At 40.0% G+C, this 24,179-nt stretch overlaps 2 protein-coding genes across 2 annotated transcripts in view; both read left to right on the plus strand.

The window, feature by feature from the left end:
* LOC102260736 (interferon-induced protein with tetratricopeptide repeats 1) overlaps positions 1–11,088 on the plus strand; it is a 19,943-nt gene extending 8,855 nt beyond the window's left edge. The window contains exon 2 of the mRNA XM_005875947.2: positions 9,375–11,088. Coding sequence (XP_005876009.1) covers positions 9,375–10,779 — 1,405 coding nt within the window. The 3' untranslated portion in view covers positions 10,780–11,088. The remainder of the gene's footprint in view (positions 1–9,374) is intronic.
* Positions 11,089–18,802: 7,714 nt separating this feature from the next.
* Positions 18,803–24,179, plus strand: part of IFIT5 (interferon-induced protein with tetratricopeptide repeats 5) — a 20,530-nt gene continuing 15,153 nt past the window's right edge. The window contains exon 1 of the mRNA XM_005875959.2: positions 18,803–18,997. Coding sequence (XP_005876021.1) covers positions 18,803–18,997 — 195 coding nt within the window. The remainder of the gene's footprint in view (positions 18,998–24,179) is intronic.

Genomic DNA, 24,179 nt, shown 5'->3' on the forward strand with positions numbered 1-24,179 from the left:
CTATACCAGGAAGGGATAACAGTCTTATTATCAGAGAGGAGATGGTACTGAAAGGAGTATAACAAACAAACCTTGTCTTCCTAGCTCTTACCATCCATTAATTTCCCCCATATATTTACTTCCCCACAATTTGCAGCCCCTGGAAGCTTAAAGTCCCTATCCTTTGTCTTGCCAATTTTCTACCAATGTATTTTCCTTTTGTTAGGGTGCTATATAAGCCCAAATCCTGAGTTACTCACTACTGGGTATCTCCATGAATATGCATGATGCACATGTTATTGAACTTCTGTTTGTTTTTCTCTTGTTAATCTGTTTTTTGTCAGTCTAATTTTCAGGGCCCCATCAAAGAACCCAAGATGGACAGTGGAAAAAGATTTATTCCCTCCCTTACAATAAAAATTAAAAAGAGAGAGAGAGAGAGAGCTGACCTGCCACTATCTATTTCAGATGGTCAATCAGAGACATGCCCTTTCCTGTGGGCATTTGTTCGTGACCCAGGAAGTTGTGCAGGCATCCATGGTACTTTTATAAAGCAGGGCCCCATGGAGGGGTGTCCTACAAGTGGGAATGTCCCAGAGTCTGCTTCTGTTCGCTGAGCCCTCTTTCAGGTCAACACAGGGCAAACCAGGGCTGAAACAGCCCAGCAGCAGTCAGCCCCGCCCAGGTTTCAGCTTGGAGTCAGGGCCAGGCAGTCAGGACCTGTGAATTCCAGATTTCAAGAGTCAGCTGCTTTTCTTCCAGCAGCAGCAAAGCACAAAGAAAACTGGCTCCCAGAGGCAGCCAGGTGATTGAGGCTTATCATGCAGTGTTGATAAACCATTGGCAGGTCCGTGTGTGTGTGTGTGTGTGTGTGTGTGTGTGTGTGTGTCTATTGATTTATTGATTTCAGAGAGGAAGGGAAAGGGAGAGATAGAAACATCAATGATGAGAGAGAATCATTGATTGGCTGCCTCCTGAACGCCCCCTACTGGGGATTGAGCCCACAACCTAGGCATGTGCCTTGAGCAGAATCAAACCCGGGACCTTTCAGTCCAAGGGCCCACACTCTATCCACTGAGTAAACAGCAATCATTGGCAGATCCGATCCCTCTCTGCTGGTCTCAAACCTGACAGAATGAATTTGCTGACATCATGAAGTCAGTCATTTTTTCTACGGCTTCATAGCGTGGTATGGTGAATCCTGTCTCCAGAAACACATGAAGTCGTCCCTCCCCTGCCTCCCGGACCCTGAAATCTGGCTCACCCCTCAGATCAAACACACACTGGAATGCCAAACAGTCCCTCTCAAAATCTCGCTGGGGACATGGGAAAATATTTCCTGCTCAGCTGTTGGATCTGGCCAACCATAACCCTCCTTGCCCACACGCAGCTCTTTCTAGCCTTGTTTACTCCACAGAAAAGAAAAGCGCTTTTCGGACTAATCCTTGAGACATTTGCAGACCTTATGACCAGAGCCATCTCCCTATTGCCCTTATTGCAACAGTCATTTTTCCCCACGTAATAAACTTTATTTTTAGAGCACTTTTAGGCTTATAAAAAATGCACAGAAAGTACAGTTCTAATATACCACCTGCTCCACACCCTCACCCACTGTACAGTTCCCCCTAAGATTAACATCTTGCATTCTGTGGTTTTGTAGTTCCTACTGATGAACCAATATTAATACATTATTACTAAAATCCATAGTTCACATTGGAGTTCATTTTTTTTGTATTGTATGTAACATCATGTATGCACCATGACACTATCATAAGAAGGGTTTCACTGCCCTAAAAATGCCCTGTGTTCCACCTAGTCATCCATTCCCCCACTCCCTCTAACCCCCTGACAACCACTGATCTTTTTTTCTATTTCTATAGTTTGACCTTTTCCAGAATGTCATATAGTTAAAAATCATACAGTACGTAGCCTTCTTAGGTGCGTCTTTCACTTAGCAATATGCATTTAAGGTTCCTTCATATCTTTTTGTGGCTTAATAGCTCATATATTTTTACTGCTGAATAACAGTCCATTGTCTGGACGCCCCAACCTTTGTTTATCCCCTCACCTACTGAAGGACATCTTGATTGCTTCCAATTTTGGCAATTATGAATAAAGCCGCTTCAAACATTCTTGTGCCTGTTTTGTGTGAACATAAGTTTTCATCCCATTTGGGTGAATACCTGGGGACACGGTTGCTGGATTGGTAAGGGGATGTTTGTTTAGTTCTGTAACAAACTGCCACACTGTCTTCCAAAGTGGCTGGACAATTCTGTATTCCCACCTGCAATGAATCAGAGTTCCTGTTGCTCCACCTCCTCATCGGTACTTGGTGGTGTCAGCGTTAGGATTTTAGCTATTCTAGTAGGTATGCAGTGATAGCTCACTGCTGTTTTAATTTGCAACACCCCAAGGGCAAGTAGAGGACATGCACCTTTTTACTAGTATATGTTTATTTGCCATTTGTATTATCTTTTTTAAAAAATATATTTTATTGATTTTTTACAGAGAGGAAGGGAGAGGGTTAGAAACATCAATGAGAGAGAAACATCGATCAGCTGCCTCCTGCACACCCCCTACTGGGGATGTGCCCACAACCAAGGTACATGCCCTTGGCCGGAATCGAACCTGGGACCCTTAAGACCGAGTCTCTATCCACTGAGCCAAACTGGTTAGGGCTTCTGCCCATTTTTAAATTGTTTTTATTTTTGTTTTCTTGTTCAGTTTAAAGAATTATTTGTGTATTCTGGATACAAGTCCTTTATCAGACATGTATTGTGCATATATTTTCTCCCAGCCTGTGGCTTGTGTTTTTATTCTCTTAACAGTGTCTTTCACAAAGCAGAAGTTTTACTTTAAATAGAATCCAACTCATCAATAATGAAGTCCAACTTATCCCCAGCTTTCATCAATGGTGCTTTGGGTATTGTATCTAAAATCTTATAGCTAAATCCAAGGCCACTTTGATTCTATCCTATGATATCTCCTTTGCATTTCTATGTAGGTCTATGATCCATTTTGAGTTAATTTTTGTGAAGAGTATAAGGGCTGTGTCTAGATTCTTGTTTTGTTTTTGTATATAGATGTTTAGTTGCTCCAGCACAAAAGATTATCCTTTCTTCATTGAATTATTTTTGTCCCTTTGTCAAAAAATCAGTTGTCTATATTTGTGCGGGCCTATTTCTGGTCTCTCTATTCTGTTTCCTTGATCCGTTTGTTTCTTCTTTGGCCAGTATCACACTGTCTTGATTATTGTAGCTCAATGGTAAGTCTTGAAGTGGGGTAGTGTGAGATCCCAACTTTGTTCTTCTTTAACATTGTGTTGTCTATTCTAGGTCTTTTGCCTTTCTGTAAAAATGTTAGAAACATTTTCTTGATATCCACAGAATAATTTGCTGAGATTTTGATTGGGATTTTTTAAATTATATAAATCATTTTGGGAAAAACGGGCATCTTAACCATATTAACTCTTCCATTTGATTAATATGAAAATAGCTCTTCTTTGATTTCTTCCATCAGAGTGCTGTACTTTTTCTCATATAAGTCTTTTACATATGTTATTAGATTTATCCCTAAGTGGTTCTTGGTTTGTTTGGGTTTTTTTTTTTTGGGGGGGGGGTGGTCTGATGCTACTATAAGTGTTTTTTGTTTTGAATTTCAAAAACTAATTGTTCATTGCTGATATAAATGATAGTCAATGATTTTTGTATAATAACCCTGTAACCTATTATTTTACTACTAGTGGCCTGGTGCACAAAATTCGTGCATGGGGGGAGGGGTGTCCCTCAGCCTAGCCTGCACCCTCTTCAATCTGGGACCCCTCAGGGGATGTCCAACTCGAAATCGGACATCCCTCTCGCAATCTGGGACTGCTGGCTCCTGCCAGCCTGATCACCCCCAATTGCTCTCCCCTCCTGGCCTGGTCGCCCCTAACCACCTCTGCCTCAGCCCCGCCACCATGGTTTTGTCTGGAAGGACGTCCGGAAGTCTCCCAGTCTAATTAGCATATTACCCTTTTATTTTATTTTACTATAGTTGTACATTAAGTCCAAAAGTTTGTTTATTGACTCCTTGGGAATTTCTATGTAGAAATAATGTCATCTTCAAAGACAGTTTTATTTCTTCCATCCCAGTTTGTATACCTTTCATTTTCCTTTTGTCTTATTGCATTAGCCAGGAATTCTAGTATGATATTGATAGGACTAGTGAGAGGGAACATCCTTGCTTTGTTTCTGACCTCAGAGGAAAAGCATCTGCTTTCTCATTATTAAGTATAATTGTGACTAAATGTGATGCTAGCTATAGGCTTTTTGTAGGTGTTCTTCATCAAGCTGAGGAAGTTCCCCTCTGATCCTAGTTTTCTGAGAGTTTCTATCATGAGTGGGTGTTGGATTTTGCTTTTCTTACATCACTTGATATGATCTCAGAAGCACAGACTTACATAGCCAAGGCAGAAAGTACTGCAATAAGTTTGCAAGTCTGAGAATCCAGCATCTAGAGATTGCTTGTGAGAAAGAATTGGCAGAATAATAATGTGGAGGATAGTACAATGAAAGGGTTAAGATGTGTTTCAAAAAAGTTCTGGAAGAGAAGCCTAACAACCCAGGTTGTTGGCATTCCAATGAACTATCTCCCCAACCCTAAAAACTGGGCCATGGAGTTGGGTCCTGAAAACTGGTATGTTAGAGTTATCTTTGTCAAGAAACTTCAAAATGTTTATGAAAAAGCTGAAGGAGGGAGGTTAAAGAAGCCATAGGGAATACTATGGACAACAGATCATGTTTTTTTCTTAAAATTTGTCTTTATTGTTGAAAGTATTACAGATGCCCATTCCACACACACGCACACCCTCGCTTCATTGACCCCCTCCACTCTGCTCCAGTCCCCTTCCCAGGCCTTCCCCAAACTACTGTCTGTCTTTGGTCTATGCATATATGCATATAAATTCATTGGTTAATCTCCCCCCACCCCCAAAATATGCCAGTCTATTGCAGATCATGCTTTTTAATAAATGGGCTGCCTGCACTCTCTACTGCCATCATCTGTTGCAACTTCTACCTGGAGTAATATGAAGTCTTTACACACAAGAACACAGATCGTTTAAGTGGTTTTTATTGGAAGAAATGGCAGAGAGAATGGCGTTACTAGTCTCCTGTTGCGCAGGAATACATATGTGTATTTCCCCATATATAGCCAAAGATCACAGTGCCCAGAAAACGTGGGCGGTTGCTCAATGAACTGCATAGGATGTAAAAGCTGAACTCTCAAGAAATTGAGGTCTCCCAAGTCATCTGCTGTTTCCATCCAGGTGGATGGAGCAAGCCAAGCACCTCACAGTGCAGGCCTTTATCTAAAGCTATGCTGTTCATTCCCATAGCCACTACATAGGTATTTAAATTAATTAAAATAAAATCTAGATATGAATTTTTCAGACCCATTAGTTTCATTACAGGTACTCAATAGTAACCTGGGGCTGGTGGCTACCACCTTGGACAGCACAGATTTAGAACATTTCCATCACTGCAGAAAGTTCTTTCAGAACAAATTAGTGTTTCTCAGTCTTGGCACTATTGCCATTTGGGGCCAGATAATTCTTTGTAGTGGGGCTGTCCTGTGCATTGTCAGATGTTCAGCAGCAGGCCTGGCCTCTGCCCACTAGATATCCTTCGCATCCCCATCTCCACTTGTGACCATCAAAAATGCCTCCAGACATTGCCAATGGGTCCCTGGTTGGGGGGGCGGGGGGAACACCTCCTGTTGAGAATCACTCTTCTAGAGCAATCACCAGTCCTGACAGAGATTGGCCACTACCCCCACCCCCAGGAGATAGACCCCCAATACAGAGAGACTGGCTGAGCTGGAGGCTAAGGGTGCCAATGAAAGACCAAGCCCCCCTACAAGTTACTCCATGGCCACTCAGGATCTCAACATGGCCTCAGCCTATGGTCTGTTACAGATAAGGGATCTTATCTGTAATCATGAAAATTCAGTTAGAACTAGAATACACGGTGAGCCAAAGATAGCCACCAAGACCCCTGAGATGGTATGAAAATTACTGGTACTTTCAGAGCAGAGTAGTTCTTGGTGGCTGAGCATTTTCTCTATGGATGATTGGCACACGTTTGCAAGCATGAGTAATCTCCAAAGCAAACACCAGACACTCTGTGTAGAGGTCAAAACACTTTGACCTACATTCCTTTATCATATTGTGTGAATTATTCAGGTGCACACAGGGACACCAGGCACAGAGAAATTAAGTTACTGATTCAGAGCCTCATAGAAAGATAGGTATGTATAGAATGAGTCCCTGTCCACCCTCCATGGCATTTAAACCTGAAAAGGGCCTAGGAATCATCTAAGAAAGTACCTCTCAAACTTTAATATACCAACAAATCACCTGAACATGGCGAAGACTCTAATTTAGTAGGTGCGTGGAGGGGGCTGACATTCTGCATTTCTAATAAGCTTTAGTTGATGCTATTGCTACTGGTGCATAGACCACACTCTGAGCAGCAAAAATCTAGCTCAGTGATTTTAAGCCATGATTACCCCCTACATGTTACTCCATGGCCACTCAGGATCTCAACATGGCCTCAGCCTATGGTCTGTTACAGATAAGGGATCTTATCTGTAATCATGAAAATTCAGTTAGAACTGGAATACATGGGAGTCAGTCGGAAATGTAAATCACGGTGAGCCAAAGATAGCCACCAAGACCCCTGAGATGGTATGAAAATTACTGGTACTTTCAGAGCAGAGTAGTTCTTGGTGGCTGAGCATTTTCTCTATGGATGATTGGCACACGTTTGCAAGCATGAGTAATCTCCAAAGCAAACACCAGACACTCTGTGTAGAGGTCAAAACACTTTGACCTACATTCCTTTATCATATTGTGTGAATTATTCAGGTGCACACAGGGACACCAGGCACAGAGAAATTAAGTTACTGATTCAGAGCCTCATAGAAAGATAGGTATGTATAGAATGAGTCCCTGTCCACCCTCCATGGCATTTAAACCTGAAAAGGGCCTAGGAATCATCTAAGAAAGTACCTCTCAAACTTTAATATACCAACAAATCACCTGAACATGGCGAAGACTCTAATTTAGTAGGTGCGTGGAGGGGGCTGACATTCTGCATTTCTAATAAGCTTTAGTTGATGCTATTGCTACTGGTGCATAGACCACACTCTGAGCAGCAAAAATCTAGCTCAGTGATTTTAAGCCATGATTACACAATAAAATTACCTTGGGGCCTTCTGGGTTTTTTTTGGTTTTGTTTTGTTTTGTTTTAATTACTGATAATTCTGATGCCTGGGCCTCACACCCAGAGGCTCTGATTCATTGAACTAGAAGATAGCTCAGGCATATAGAAGGTGTCCCTAAAAAATGTATACACAATTTTTTTCCCCTGATAGCTCAATTGATGTTTCTTTCTTTTCAGATATAACCATTGTGTATACATTTTTTTGGAGACACCCTGTATATATTTAAAGATTCACATGGAATTTCCTAGTTTGCAGCCAAGATTGCAAACTATTGTCCAAGGCCAATCTATCTACTTAACTGATAAGGCAACTAATAGAGTTTCAGTTAAATCCAATTCATCCAGCTTTTCAACCAAACACAGAGCTGGTCCTTGAATCCTGATATTGAACTCATACTTCAGTGCTTAAGTTTCATTGCTTCAGGTAGGAACCCTGTCTATTAGAAATTATTTTTCCCTCTCTAGTTTTCATTGCTCTTTTCTATTTGTAAACACACACATAGACACATTTACACACTTGTTATCTGTTTTCTCTCTCCTTAATGCTACTCTGTCCCGTGTGGTTCATGGGTCTGTTTATGCCAGATACACACTGTGCAGCATAGAATCAACTAATCAGCTGAGCCAGAGTCCCACAGAATCAGGACTGCTGCCAAATCCACACAGGCACACACATACTTCACTGGGAAATATTTCTTGGCCACAGTTAGGTGGTGAAAAGGAAGGTCACTGTATGTCTTCTTCACCTGAGTGGTCAACCACTCAGGTGTGACTTTAAGAAAGAACAAACTCTGATCAGGACATTACCGCTGAGGCCTGGGGAAGGTGGCTTGGCAGTATGGGGAGTTTTGAAGTCAAGACTTGGGGAGAAATGAGAGGGTCATACTGAGCTGACAACTGTATTTGCAAAGACAGTAGTATGCCTGAGAATCCTGTGCTCACCTGGATTTATGGCTTTTTCTCTCTCCCGTTGTTTTCAAAAGGGAATGTTACATAATCTGTTTGTGATTAGATTACAGTTATATATTGTGAGTCAGGATGGTAAGATTTATATAAAAATTGCTATCCATTGAGATAAAAAAAAATTCATCAGGGTTCCCTCTGGGATCTTTCCTTGGGACTAACGGGTGGAAGATATGTTGAGTATGGAATATAAGGTAATTGGTTGAAGACACAGATGTAATATAACTACATAGGATGTGAGGATGACCTTTTCAAGTATTAGAGAGATTTATTTCTCTCCTCTCATGTTCTTGGAAGGGAAAGAGAATGTCAGCTTACTTCAGAGGAGGTTTGAATAATGGAAAGAAAACTTCTTGTCCACTGACTCATTATTATTCTTCCTTTCCCATGGGTAGCTAAGCTCACTGTAATTGTTGAGATTTTGAGTTCCTGTTAATAACTATGCTGCAGGGTTACCTGACAGCAGGCTCACTGAATTCCAAAAGTGGGACTTACGACTTCCTTGCATAGGCACAACTGTTTACTCATCCCCCTACTTCTGACCTGTGCATGTGCAGTAAGTTCATCATTGAGAAGCGGTTCCACCAATTTTTCAATATCTCAGGAATTGGTTGAGTAAGTTCACTCAAGCATAGATGTCAGGGTAGTACCACAATTCTCCACTCCATACGGTTTAAGTATTCATGAAACCATATTTGGTTCTCATACCATATTTTGCTCAGAACCCTTCCTGGGAAGTCAGAAAACCAAACCATGTTTATATGTAGGGAATACGGAAAAGATGAGTATGGAATTACCCTTCTGTGAACCCTCTGTCCACATTTCTTCAGACAGCATTAGTGATGCACTACAATGTTGAGAAAAGTCAGGAGAGAAGGGCTTTGCAGTATTGAGAGTGGTGCTGAAATTATTCGACATGAGAAGAACTAATCTCTTTCAGATTGCTTGCTCATAATCTTCATGGTGGAATCATGAAGTGATTAGCATTTTCCCAAGGTTTTTATGTCAACCTGCTCTCTGTCCTAGTGACACAATCATAGAGCCCTGGGAGGTGCTCTATGATAATGAATCAGGAACACGTGGGGGCAATATTTGACTACTCAAAGTTCTGGCTTCACTTCCAAATGAGCCTGAAAAACTACATATAATTATTGTCTCTTTTTACAGTGATGAATTAAATGACAAGCTCATCGAGGACAAACTTGTTCAACTGAGATGTCACTTTACATGGAAGTTGCACATTGAAGACACTGAACTGCATGATTTAGAAAACAGGGTCCTCGATCAGATTGAGTACCTAGACAACAACTTCAATGTGGGAATACACAACCTACTGGCCTATGTGAAACACCTGAATGGCCATAATAAGGAAGCCCTGGAGAGCTTGAAAGAAGCTGAAGACTTAATGCAGGCAGGGCACATCCCCCAGTCAGACGCGATAAAGCTGGTTACCTGGGGCAACTATGCCTGGCTGTATTACCACATGGGCAGACTGGCAGACGCCCAGATATACCTGGACAAGGTGGAGAACACTTGCAAGAAGTTTGCCAGCCCCTCCTGCTACACAATGGAATGCCCTGAGATGGACTGTGAGGAAGGATGGGCCTTGCTGAAATGTGGAGGAAAGAATTATGAACGGGCTAAAGCCTGCTTTGAGAAGGCTCTGGAAGTGGACCCTGAAAACCCTGAATTCAGCACTGGGTATGCGATTGCTGTCTATCGTCTGGATGGCTTTAACACAACATCACGCTTTCGTAACGCATTTTGTGTGCAGCCCCTAAAACGGGCCATCAGGCTAAATCCAGAAGATGCATACATTAAGTGTCTCCTCGCCTTGAAACTTCAGAATATAGGACAAGGAGCTGAGGGAGAAAAGTACATTGAAGAAGCACTGGCCAAAATGACTTCACAGGCTTATGTCTTTCGATATGTGGCCATGTTTTACCGAAAAAAAGGCTCTATAGGTAAAGCTCTTCAGCTCTTAGAAATGGCCTTGCGGGCAACACCTTCCTCTGCCCTCCTGCATCACCAGATAGGGCTTTGCTATAGATCACAAGTCTATAAAATAAGCAAAGCTACAAACTGGCAGCCTCGAGGACGGGATAGAGAAAATATTGACAGAAAAACAAAATTAGCCATATCTCATTTTGAATTTGCTGTGGAACAAAAGCCAACATTTGAAATTGCTTATATGCACCTAGCAGATATGTATTCAGTTGCAGGCAATAGCAGAAAAGCTGAAGACACTTATCAAAAAGTGTTCTGCATGAAATCACTTGAAGAAGAAAAAATTCAAGAGATATATTTCCAGCAAGGTCAATTTCAGGAATTTCAAAGGAAATCTGAAGTCGATGCAATTATCTATTATTTAAAAGCAATAAAAATAGAAACGCCATCATCTCCAAGAGATAGAAGTATCAGTGCTTTGGAGAAAGTGGTTTTAAAGAAACTTCAAAGAAACGCAGAAGACATGGAAAGCTTGGGCATCCTTGGGTTCATCTACAAATTGAAAGGAGAAATAAATAAAGCCCTGGAGTACTATGAGCGGGCCCTGAGGCTGGCTGCTGACTGAGAACTCTGTGGGACATGCTCCTTAGGCGCTGAAATATGGACCACGTTGACATTTCATTTGATTTTACGTTAAGGTGCACTAATCATCTTCTCTGCTTGCTGCTTTCAGAAGCATGTAACTTTTGAACAATCACTCAAGCCTGATAAAATACTACTTGTATTCAAAAAAAGAGTGAAGCTGAATATATATGTCTCTGTGTATGTAAGAGAGGAAGAGAGACATAAACCATTTCTCTGCGAATGTTATGTAACAGAAATAACAATTTGTTAAGTAAACTTGTAGCAAATAAAGCACTTACATAGAGTAAAAGGATTCATTCATTTGATCAACAAATAGTTTTCAGTGCTAGATACCAAATATACTATGGTGATGTAAGGAAAATTCTTTTCCTAGACCCATCTTAGGGTTCTTGACTGGGACTCCATAATTTAGACTAAGAAAGACAGAATGAGAGAAAAACAAACAAAACTTGATAAATATGTGCATCTTACATACACATGGGAGTACCCCGTGAGGAGTAACTCAAAGAGGTGGTTAGATCTTGGGCTTACATAGCATCTTAACAAAAGAACAATACATTTTCAGAGAAATGACAAGACAAAGGAAAAGAACTGAGTTTTTAGGGTGTCAATTTGTAGGAAGGTAAGTATTTGGGGCTAAACCACTGGAAGATAGTGCTAGCTGGTAAGGTTTGTTATCTAGGCTCACTTGGTAGTGAGTCTGGACTGAGAAGGACCTGGAGCTGTTTCAGGTGGTCACCTTCTCTCTGGATGGAGGGGAGGGGGATCAACTTTAGGAAATGACGTCCTGCTTTTGAGGCAGATAGGGAGATGGCAGAACTTTTCTTTACAGCCCCCTCCCCCATGGAAGAGTAAAGCATTTCCATGAAATCTTTCATAAGCCAAAGAGCAAAAAGCGAAGAAGCAATTCCCTTTGGAGGCATTTTGCGAATGGAATCGAGATAGAGCACAGATGCTCACAGGCAGCTCAAAGCCACTGCTGAGATGCGGAGATGCTGAGTGTACCTCCCGGGAAGGAGGTTTGAGGCTGGGGTAGTGCACTGCCTCTATAAAGGCTCCGTGCAAAAGAAACAAACAAAGTACACTAATTTTTTGTTGTCTCTTTTCATAAAAGCGAAAACCCTCTTTGAAACTTTCAATTAGCAAAAACAGGTGCTAATGTATGTCTTTTCTGAAAGCAAAATGGCATAAAGTGAACTTTCGAAAAGCAGGAATACCTGTATCTGTGTCTCCTCAATTGCTTTCAGCTCAAAATAATCCTTATGCCAACGTGGCATACTTTGGAGTGGCATATGCTGCTTCTCCTCAATGAACAAAGCAGACATTTTCTCCAAACCTCAGGCAACTAACAATCTGGTGAGAGAGACAGACAGTAAAACAAGTCAGTCATACGCTGATTAACAATGGGGATAGTTCTGAGAACTGCATGGTTGAGTGGGTTTCATCACTGTGCAAACGTTAGAGTGCACTTACACAAACCTAGCCGGTATAACCAACCACACACCTACACTATATGGTACAGCCCATTGCTCCTCGGCTACAAACCTGCACAGTGTGATTCTGTACTGAATACTGTAGCAACTGTAACTCAGTGGTAAGTATTTGTGTATCTAAACATATCTAAATATGAAAAGGATGCAGTAAAAATATAGGAAAAAAGATTAAAATAATTGTACATCTGTATAAGGCCTTTGGCATGAATGGAGTTTGCAGGACTGGAAGTTGTCTGTGAGTAGTGAACAAATGTAAAGGCTTAGGGCATTACTGTATTATACTGTAGATTTTATAAACACCATACACTTAGACGACTATTTGAAAAAATATCTTTTCAATAATAGATTAACCTTAGCTTACTGCAACCTGTTTTATTTAACTGTATAAACTTTTACTTTTTTTAACTTTTTAATTTTCATAATAACACTTTGCTTAAAACTCAAACAAAAAAATTTGTTCTTTATATCCTAATTCTATCAGCTTTTGCTATTATTAAATTTTTTTTTTACCTTTTAAACTTTTTGTTAAAAACTAAGACACACATTTGCCTAGGACAGTGGTCGGCAAACTGCGGCTCGTGAGCCACATGCGGCTCTTTGGCCCCTTGAGTGTGGCTCTTCCACAAAATACCACGTGTGGGCACGCACGTACAGTGCAATTGAAACTTCGTGGCCCATACGCAGAAGTAGGTATTTTGTGGAAGAGCCTCACTAAAGGGGCCAAAGAGCCGCATGTGGCTCGCGAGCCGCAGTTTGCCGACCACTGGCCTAGGACTACACAAAGTCATGATCATCAATATCATTGTCTTCCTCCTTCACATCTTGTCCCACTGGAAGGTCTTCAGGGACAATAGCAAGCAAGTAGCTGTCATCTCGTATGACGACAATGCTTTCTTCTGGAATACCTCCCCCCAAAAATGCCTGAGGCTCTTCTTGAGGAGATGGCATTCTTTTCAGAAATATGTTCTCATGGAGGTTTGCTTAGTTTGTTTCTTTTTTTTTCACCACAGATTTGCTTATAAGCTGATAATGCACCATGAACATTCCTCTGTAGCAATAAAAACCTTTTAGTTTGGGGGTCTATGTTTTCAAACTCTTTTAGGAACTTGTTGAAGTTTGCAAAAGCTTCTGCTCAACCCTCCACTGTAAATTTCCTGGCGGGGGGGGAGGGGGGACGGGACGGTTCTTCTTCTGCAGTTTCCTTTACTCTTGCTTCTTCTTCAGCTCTGTGTTCCTCTTCCAGGTCCAACAACTCCTCAGTCAATTGTTCAGGAACCACCTCAATGTCCTTCTCATCCAAGTTGTTTTCCATTTCAACCATAGCCTTGTTGATTTTTGCAAGTTCTTCATCATAGGCAAATCCACTGAAGTAATAGATTAACTTTTTGAGTATCTTCTTCAGATGGCAATCATACTCCTGGGTGACCTCATCCCAAGCCCAAGCAAAACTCTTGAAGTGGGCATAGATGTTTTCATTCTTCCAGAATTGTATCAGTGTCTTCCTCGGTGGCAGCAATAGCTTGGGCAAAGCTCCTCCTGAACTAGTAGGCCTTAAAAACTGCTACAACTCCTTAATTCATTGGTTGGCTCAAAGAAATGGTGTTTGAAGGGAGAAATACCACTTTGATATTGGATGAAGGTCACCAGCGAAGGGGGATGTCGAAAAGCATTATCAACAACAAGCAAAATCTCAAAAGGCCCGTTATTCTCCAAACAGTACTTCTCTACTTAGCCGGCAGAGCAATTCGGGAGGGCATCTTGGAAGAGGAGCCGGGTTATCCATGACTTCTTATTGCTCCCGTAGAACACTGGCAGGTGTGCTGGTTGATATCCTGAAGGCCCTGGAGTTCTCAATGTGTCAAATCACAAAGGGTTTCAATATATAACCTGCAACATTGGCCCCCAGCAAGACCATTATCCTGTCCTTAAAAGCCTTGAAAGCTAGCATTGACTTGGTATTGTCTTGACATCCCCAACTTCTCTTTATCTTTATTCAACTTTTTCTCTCCTACCTGAACTCCATTTGTTATCTCCTACCGGCTGTGCTGTGAAAACTAATTTAAAAAATGGGTATTTATAGGGTGCCCCCTAAAATATATACACACTTTAATAGTTGATAACCCACTTAATTTTCACTCCTTTTCAGGTTTAACTGATTTGAAATGATGTGTGAAGCCAGACAAAGCTTTGAACAAAGAAAATTTATCCTAAAGTGCCACTAGATGTTTTTTATGGGCATACATAAAAGATAAAGTTTATGGTACAAAACTGGTAACTGTTGACAAATTGAGGGCCCCCAAATTCCAAATGAAATGATTCTTCATGCATATGATTCCATTGCTTCATGCGTTATCAGCAGTGCCTGGACCAGAGCAGTCATCAGTTTGAAAACAGACACTAACAAACAAAATTATTCATTTCTGTAGATTCTTTTAAATTTTGAAAATGAACTGTATGTTAATAAACACTGACTTTATAATCATTCAAAGTGTGTATACATTTTGTTGGGCTACCCTGTATATGAGAGTATTATTTGTAGAAGTGATTTTTAACTAGGGTCGAGGAGATCAGAAGGAAGAGGAGGATTCTGCCTTTCGGGGCAAAATCAAATTGCATTTGGCAACATCTAAAGACATTTTCAAAAAATATTTTTTTTTATTGGTTTCAGAGAGAGGAAGGGAAAGAGAAACATCAATGATGAGAAAGAATCATTGATCAACTGCCTCTTGCATGCCCCCTACTGGGGATTGAACCCACAACATAGGCATGTGCCCTGACTGGGAATTGAACCCTGACCTCCTAGTTTATAAGTCAACGCTCAATCACTGAGCCACACCGGCCAAACTAAAGACACTATTTTTTTTTAACTTTTTTCAATATATTTATATGGATTTCAGAGCAGAAGAGAGAAGGAGAGAGAAAGAAACATCAATGATGAGAGTGAATCATTGATCGGCTGCCTTCTACAAGCTCCATAATGGGTATTGAGCCTGCAACCCGGGCATGTGTCCTGACCAGGAATGGAACCATGACCTCCTTGTTCATAGGTAGACACTCAACCACTGAGCCATGCCGGCCAGGCCTAAAACACTTTTTAAAAAAAAATATATATTTTTATTGAATTTTTACAGAGAGAAAGGGAGAGGGATAGAGAGTTAGAAATATCGATGAGAAAGAAACATTGATCAGCTGCCTCCTGCACACCCCCTACTGGGGATGTGCCCGCAACCAAGGTACATGCCCTTGACCAGAATCGAATCTGGGACCCTTCAGTCCGCAGGCCGACACCCTATCCACTGAGCCAAATCAGCTTGGGCCTAAAACACTTTTGACTGTCACAACTATAAGGTGCTATTGACATCAAGTGGATATACACAGTAATGATGGGTAAATATCCTACAATACATAAAATATCTTCCTACAACAGAATTATCCAACCCAAATGTCAGTGGTACCAAGGGCAAGGAACTCTGGTTTACATCCATCTCCTGGAAGTGTCATTGAAAATAAGTGTTTATTCTGAAACTTGAGGAGTCATACCGATTACTTAAGTTTCAGTTTCCCATGCAGATTTTAATCAGTTGTCATATTTCACTTTTTATTTCCCTTTTTCTTATGTTGATAGGAAGAAATTAAAAAACAATACACTAATGATTTTCCCAAGGATCCATCCATCCCAACAGTCTGCAAAAAAAAGTTTGATATTCAAATTCCATCTAGTAATTTCAGCATGTTCAACATCCACTCAACAGCCGGGTCTTTCTTCTCAATCCTGAAAATGTATTTTCCTTTAAAATTTTTGATGGGGTTTTTGTCTCTTTGAATTTGAATTTCTAAACAATACAAGTAGATAGCCAGGAGGGGTTTTTTCTTTTAAATTTTATCATTGGTTGCTTACATGTTATCCATTGAAACCAATAAAAATTATCTCTTGGACCAGATACATGAGAGAAAGGAAGGGAAAGAAGTAGGACAAGAAAAAAAAACATAATAAAGGCACTAGAAATTTTTTCAAACGTTAGAGCTCTATTAAATTTTTCTACATCCTTGGCGAGGAGTAAACTTGGATTTATTTTTTCACCCCAAATAAACTGTTCAGTACCTTTTCTAAAATATGTCAGGGAACTTCAATCACACAATGGACACCAGAGATCATCAAGGCCCTAGTTCCAGCCCTCATGTACTTCAAAATCACCTGAGGATTTATATTTAATATTGAGGTTAATATTAAAGTTGGGGGCCCCTTCCCAGAATCAATTGGTTTGGGATGAGCCCTAGTTAGCATTATTCTCTTTTTTTAAATATATATATATATTTTATTGATTTCAGAAGGAAGGGAGAGGGACAGAGAGATACAAACATCAATGATGAGAGAGAATCACTGACTGACTGCCTCCTGCACGCACCACACTGGGGATCGAGCCCACAACCCAGGCATGTGCCCTGACCGGGAATCGAACCGTGACCTCCTGGTTCATAGGTCGTCTATCCACTGAGCCAAACCAGCTAGGGCTAGCATTACTCTTAAAACCTCCCTAGATAATTCTACTGTGCAGTAGGGGGTTGGGATCTAATAAGCTATTCCAAATCAGTTATTTATCAGATATGGAAAGTGAGGCTTATAGAGGTGAAGGGGCTTATCATTACTGGTCATTACTGGTTAGTCATTCAGAGAGCGGATCCTAGCTAGACTGCTGGGAATGGAATCAGCCCAATGCTGAAATTTCATTTTTTTAAAGTTTCCTTTTCTCCAGTTCTTGTTTTCTTTTCTAACTGTTAACACACACACACACACACACACACACACACACACACACACACTCTTCCTTGTCTATTTTTCTCTTTAATACATGTCTGTCTTGCATCATTCATGGGTGTGTTTATGTCAGGGAGGCACGATTCTGAATACCTAATCAGCCTGAGCCATGGAACCAAGACCACCACCAGTTCATAGCAAAGACAAAAGAAACATTTTGTCTGCCTCTTTGCCTTCTATCTAATTACAAACCCAACTGCTTTTCTCCACAAGAATTCTGAATACACCTTGTTCACCAAAAGGAGATAGTTTCTAATTCATTTATTTATTAATTTCTTATAGCCTGGACTGTTATCAGAATACATGGAGCAACCTGTCTTATTTATTCAGAAATTTGTATTTGCGCAGATCTTTCTGACTGGTTCAGGATGTGGTAAGCAGAATCGAGGTAAAAGGGGTGCTGAGTTGTGAAACTAGCAATCTTTGTTGAGCAGTCTAGCAGAACAAGGCTGTGCTCTGAAGGGCTGATCACAAGACTACCCCTGTGCTGGAATGAGCCAGCCTCTACCTATAATGGCCTGTCCCGTTTTTGATGAATATGCATAACTAATCCCAGAAAAGGTAATTCCCCTGTCCATTCGGGGAGACACTGCTTTGGGAGATCTCGCCAGTGCTCTCCTTGCTTGTTGCAAGTAATAGTCCCTTTGCTCATGTACTGTCTTGGTTGAGGTTCACTGGGCTCTGCTCACCAAGAAACAAACCCTTTCTGTTCAGTCCCAGTGTCCCAGTGGAAGCTGTTGGATTTGGAGAGGGCTGAGATGAGAAATGAACTAGGGAGGAGGGATTGAGCAGAAACTTTTCAGATCTGGCAGTGTGTCCAACTAAGTGTTTCTAAGAGGAAAATATTCTTGCAGCTGTCCTTCTTCTGTTTATTATTTTAAGTGACAAAGTATGGGTAGCTTTTTTTTAAAAAAAAAAAAAAGAAGAAGAAAGCATTACTTTAATTTGATGACTTAAAATCACCATCATCATCATCATCATCACCTCTTATTTGGATGCTTCTATGTGCCAGGTAGATGCTAATGTTTAAACTCAAGTGCTATGAACTATAGTTAAAGTTATGTTTAGAATTTGACTCAGAATGTGGATATCCAGGCTGGAGCAATAGAGGGCTCTCCAAGCCCAAACATAGCACTTTGCTTTTACTTCCTGCCCAAGTGATCCGAGATTAAGAGATTCTCTTGGTATTTGGCTTGTTTCCTTCATCCCTGAACCAGGTGGATTGTTTATTTCTTTGAAGCTGAAACCCAAAGTAATAGTATCCTGGGCACTTAATTAGGAGTGGATGTATATTATATTATACTAGAAGCCCTGTGCATGAATGTGTGCGCCAGTAGCTTGCCAGTAGCTTGCTGCTGCCCTCCAGTAGCTCTCTTCCCGCTGCCCCACCCCCTTCCCCATTCCCCCTCCTCATAGCTTGCTGCCCTGCCCCCTCCTGTAGCTCTCCAAGGCTCACTTGTAGCTCGCTGCCCCACCCTCCTGCTGATCCCTGATCCGGTTGTTTCGTGGTCGGTCATTATGCTACACAGTGTAACGACCATTTGCATATTACATCTTTATGACATAGGATATTTTATTATAGTAGATTTCTTCCATATATAGGAGGCTAACTAAAAATGGAGCTGCCTCCCTCAATTCTTCCTTTACTGTGCAGTCATCCAGAATCCAGCCACCAACCTCCATGATGAGCAACAATGGGCTTAAGTTCTCCTTTAGAGTATGAGGCAGATCTGGTTCCATCCCTGACCAGTGACTGGGGTTTTGCAGCGCTAGATACACCCTTCAATTTCACCCCAGGTCCAGTCATTGATAATTGGATTTCAAACAACTCAGAACTCACCTGGAAACCTCATAAGAAACAGCATATGGTCTTAATGGTGAAGCTGTGGGTGAGAGATGCCATCAGAACTTTCCATCTCTTATCTCAAATTCTCTATTTTTCTTGACTCAATCACCTGATATTCTTCTCTGTGACTAAGCTTGCTTTGCTTTTATTCTTTTCAGCCCACACAGAAAAACATGGCTGACAATGGTACCCAAATACATATATGTTCCAGGTCCAACACTTCCCAGTGTCAGCTTTCCAGTGAAGCCAGTCTAATTGTCTCCTCTCAGTAAACACTCCCCCCATGGTTAAATTAACTGTGGTTAAGGATAAGTTTGCTTTGCAAATCTGCCAGGGAATCACCACTTTTCTCCAGGTATCAGGAGAGGGGAGAAATTTCCAAAGAAAAATCGGGAGAAACGGGAGCTTGGCAGACACCAGTAAAAGGAGACTAATCTGTACCCAGGATCCCAGCCTCCCTATTTTTCTCCACCTCTTTCCACACACAGCACAAGTACAGAAGATGACATGGGCCAGGTGGGGTAGGCCAAGCCTGAATGCCATGGGCACCAAGGGACTGGACAATGCTCTTGCATAGGTGTGACAATCATGTCTGGTGAATAAGAACACATTAGGTAATTACCATAGAGAGCATTAAAAATAAGAAAATACTGTCATTCAGCATTAACAATATTTTTGTTGTTATTAATCCTCACTGAAGGATATTTTTCCCATTGATTTCTGGAAAGGAAGGGGGGAGGAGGAGGAGATGGAGGAGAGAGAGAGAGAGAGAGAGATACACTGATATGAGGGAGACAGCTTAATTGGTTGCCTCCTACATGCTGCAGGGCAGGGAATCAAACTTGCAACCCAAGTACATGTAATTAACTGGGAACTGAACCTAAGACACTTCGGTTTACAGGCTGACACTCTAACCACTGAGCAAAACAGGCCAGGTCAGCAGTAACATGTTTTGTTTAGAGTCTCAAGATCGTAGTACAGCCCTAACTGGTTTGGCTCAGTGGATACAGCATCAGCCTGTGGACTCAAGGGTCCCAGGTTCGATTCCGGTCAAGGGCATGTACCTTGGTTGTGGGCACATCCCCAGTAGGGAGTGTGCAGGAGGCAGCTGATAGATGTTTCTCTCTCATCGATGTTTCTAGCTCTCTATCCCTCTCCCTTCCTCTCTGTAAAAAAATCAATAAAATATATATTTTTTTAAAAAAGATCATAGTACATACATTTTCCCTGTTCCTGTGTATAAGGAAGATGTTACAGGCCTTTTATAGTCACTGACCATTCTCCAGAAGGGTATGCAAAGGCATAGAATAATTCATAAGACACAAAATCTCAGAAAATAGGAGCAAAGTTGGGTTAAGACTCCAGTTTATCCTGGCCAGCCGGTGTGACTCAGTGGTTGAGTATCAACCTATGAACCAGGAGGTCATGGTTCGATTGCCAGTCAGGGCACATACCTGGGTTCTGGGCACCATCCCTAGTAGGGTAGTAGGGTGCGATAGATGATGCTCTCTCAACTTTCATGTTTCTATCGCTCTCTCTCTCCTTCCTCTCTGAAATAGATACATAGATACATATATAGATATAGACATAGACATAGATATACATATACATACACATACACATATACATATACATACACATATACATATACATATACATATACATATACATATACATATACATATACATATACATATACATATACATATACATATACATATACATATACATATACATATACATATACATATACATATACATATACATATACATATACATATACATATACATATACATATACATATACATATACATATACATATACATATACATATACATATACATATACATATACATATACATATACATATACATATACATATACATATACATATACATATACATATACATATACATATACATATACATATACATATACATATACATATACATATACATATACATATACATATACATATACATATACATATACATATACATATACATATACATATACATATACATATACATATACATATACATATACATATACATATACATATACATATACATATACATATACATATACATATACATATACATATACATATACATATACATATACATATACATATACATATACATATACATATACATATACATATACATATACATATACATATACATATACATATACATATACATATACATATACATATACATATACATATACATATACATATACATATACATATACATATACATATACATATACATATACATATACATATACATATACATATACATATACATATACATATACATATACATATACATATACATATACATATACATATACATATACATATACATATACATATACATATACATATACATATACATATACATATACATATACATATACATATACATATACATATACATATACATATACATATACATATACATATACATATACATATACATATACATATACATATACATATGGTGGGAGCAGCTCACTGCCTAGAAGACAAGGCCTTGCTCGGCAGGCTTCTGGTCTCACTGTCAGCACTGCTGAACTCCTTCAATCCAACTGGATTTAAGATCAGCAGATGACCTCCCTCCTGGGGAAGCCAGGTGCTCTGCAGATCCTTGCTAGCCTCCTGTCCCCGGGGCTTGGCTGCTGTTCACTGTATTGTCTTCTTTCAATAAAGGGCCTAATGTGGGAATTTCTACATTGTCCAAATGGAATCTAGATTCAAACAATCCCGGAGAGCAGCAGATTAAAAGAAGGCATAAATCAATATTGATCTGTGAATTTCCCCTCTGCTCCAATGGGTAAACTTTTGAAGGGGCAAAAGTTCCAGAAAATGCACAGTTACTGGCCCCGTTCAATCCTCCACGCCTCCTTTGGTCCACAGAAAGAGAGGGCTGTCACTGGTAATTATTATTATTATACTATAAAGGTAGCCATCACTTCCTAAATGTTCATTAAATGCCAGCTGGCTTCTAAAATTATTGTGTAAATTATTGCATTTCACCCTCAAAAGAAACGGTGAGGCAGGTACTCATACTGATTGTGCAATAATGAATCTTAGATTTTAAAATGTTGAGATCACACAGGTAATAAATGATAGAGTTGAGACATGAATCAGAGTCTCTATTCCACGACACCTTATTTAATCTTTAAATCAATGTTTCTCAAAGAGTACCAATGGGAGTTTATGAGATAAGTTCAGACAGCCTACTAATTAGCTTTTACATGTTAATGCTTTTGTGTGTTTTTTAACATGTACATGTACTAGAAAAGTATACATATATATTTTGAAGAATTTCTGTTCAGGTTAATAATATGGTTTTATTATTGTGATAAAATACATGTAAGATAAAATCTACCATTTTAACTAATTTTGAGTATACAATTTTGTGGTATTTAGTACATTTGCAATGTTGTGCAACTATCACCAGTATCTACTTCAAGAAAATTTTCATACCCTAGCTGGTTTGGCTCAGTGGATAGAGCGTTGATGAATCTTGAAGACATTATGCTAATTGAAATAAGCTGGTCACAAAAGACCACATATTGTATGTTTTCATTTATAGGAAATATCCACAACAGGCAAATCAATAGAGACAGAAAGTAGATTAATAGTTGCCAGGGCCTGGGTCAAAGGATGAGTGGGGAGTGACTGCTTAATGACTATGAAGTTTCCCCTCAGAGTGATGAAAAATTTCTCTCTCTCTCTCTCTCTGTATGTATGTAATTGATTAGGGAGAAGGAGAGAGACAGAAACATCAATGATGAGAGAGAATCATTGATCGGCTGCCTTCTGCATGCCCCCCACTGGGGATCGAGCCCACAACCCGGGCATGTGCCCTTGACTGGAATCGAATTTGGGACCCTTCAGTCCACAGGCCGATACGCTATCCACTGAGCCAAACTGGCTAGGGCTGTCTTTCCTTTTTAAGATTAAGTAATATTCCATTGTATGCATATACCACATTTTGCTTATCCATTCATCCCTTGATGGACATTTGTTTGCTTCCACCTTTTAGCTATTGTGAATAACGCTGCTATGAATACAAACATTCAAATATCTGTTCCAATTCTGTTTTCACTTATTTTGAGTATATGCCCAGGAGTGAAATTGCTGAATCATATGGTAATCGTGTGCTTAATTTTTTGAGGAATCATCACCATTTTCCACAGCAGCTGCCCCATTTTCCATTCCCACTATACACAAGGGCTCTAATTTCTCCACATCCTCACCAACACTTGTTATTTTCTGGAATTTTAAAAATATAATAGTCATCCTAATGGGTGTGAAGTGGTGTCTTATTATGGTTTTGATTTCATTTCACTAATGATTGATATTGAACATCTTTTTGTGTGTTTATTGGCCATTTGTATATCTTTGGAGAAAATGTCTACTCTAATCTTTTTCCCATTTTTTAATCAGTTGCTTGTTTTGGTTGTTCAATTGTAAGTCTTGTATATATAATCTGCATATTAATCCCTTATTGGATACATGATTTGCAAGTATATTTTCCCATTCTGTGAGTTTTCTTTTCACTGTATTGGTGATGTTCCTTGATGCACAAAAGTTTTAAATTTTGATGGCGTGCAGCAAACCTATTTTTACTTTTGTTGCCTGTGCTTTTGGTATCCTATCCAAGAAATCATTGCCAAATACAATGTCATGGAGTTTTTTCCCTATTTTTTTTCTAAGATTTTCATAGTTTCAGGTCTTACATTTAGGTCTTTGATCCCTTTTGAATTGCTTTTTCTTTTTTCTTTTTTGTATAGGCTGTAAAACAAGCATGTCAAACTCACGGCCGGTGGGCCATTTAAATAAATGAGGCATGTGGCCCACCAGCTACGAGTTTGACATGCTTGCTGTAAAGTAAGGGTTCAATTTCATTCTTTTGCGTATGGATAATCAGTTTTCCCAACACATTCGTTGAAACACTGATCTTTCCCCATTAAATGGTCTTGGCACATTTGACAATTGTTATGGTCTGAATTGTGCCCTCACCCCCCAATTCCTATTTGAAGCCCTAACCTCCAATGTGACTATATTTGGAAATAGGGCCTGTACGTGAAACCCTTGATAGGAAGGGCTGACTATATGGAAACAAACCTAGGTGCAACTGGGCCCTTCCAGTTCAAATCTGTGTTACTCAAGGGCCAACTGTAGAGGAACTCTAAAAAAAAAAAAAAA

This window comes from Myotis brandtii, unplaced genomic scaffold (assembly GCF_000412655.1).
Source record: "Myotis brandtii unplaced genomic scaffold, ASM41265v1 scaffold475, whole genome shotgun sequence".
Classification (NCBI taxonomy): Eukaryota; Metazoa; Chordata; class Mammalia; order Chiroptera; family Vespertilionidae; genus Myotis; species Myotis brandtii.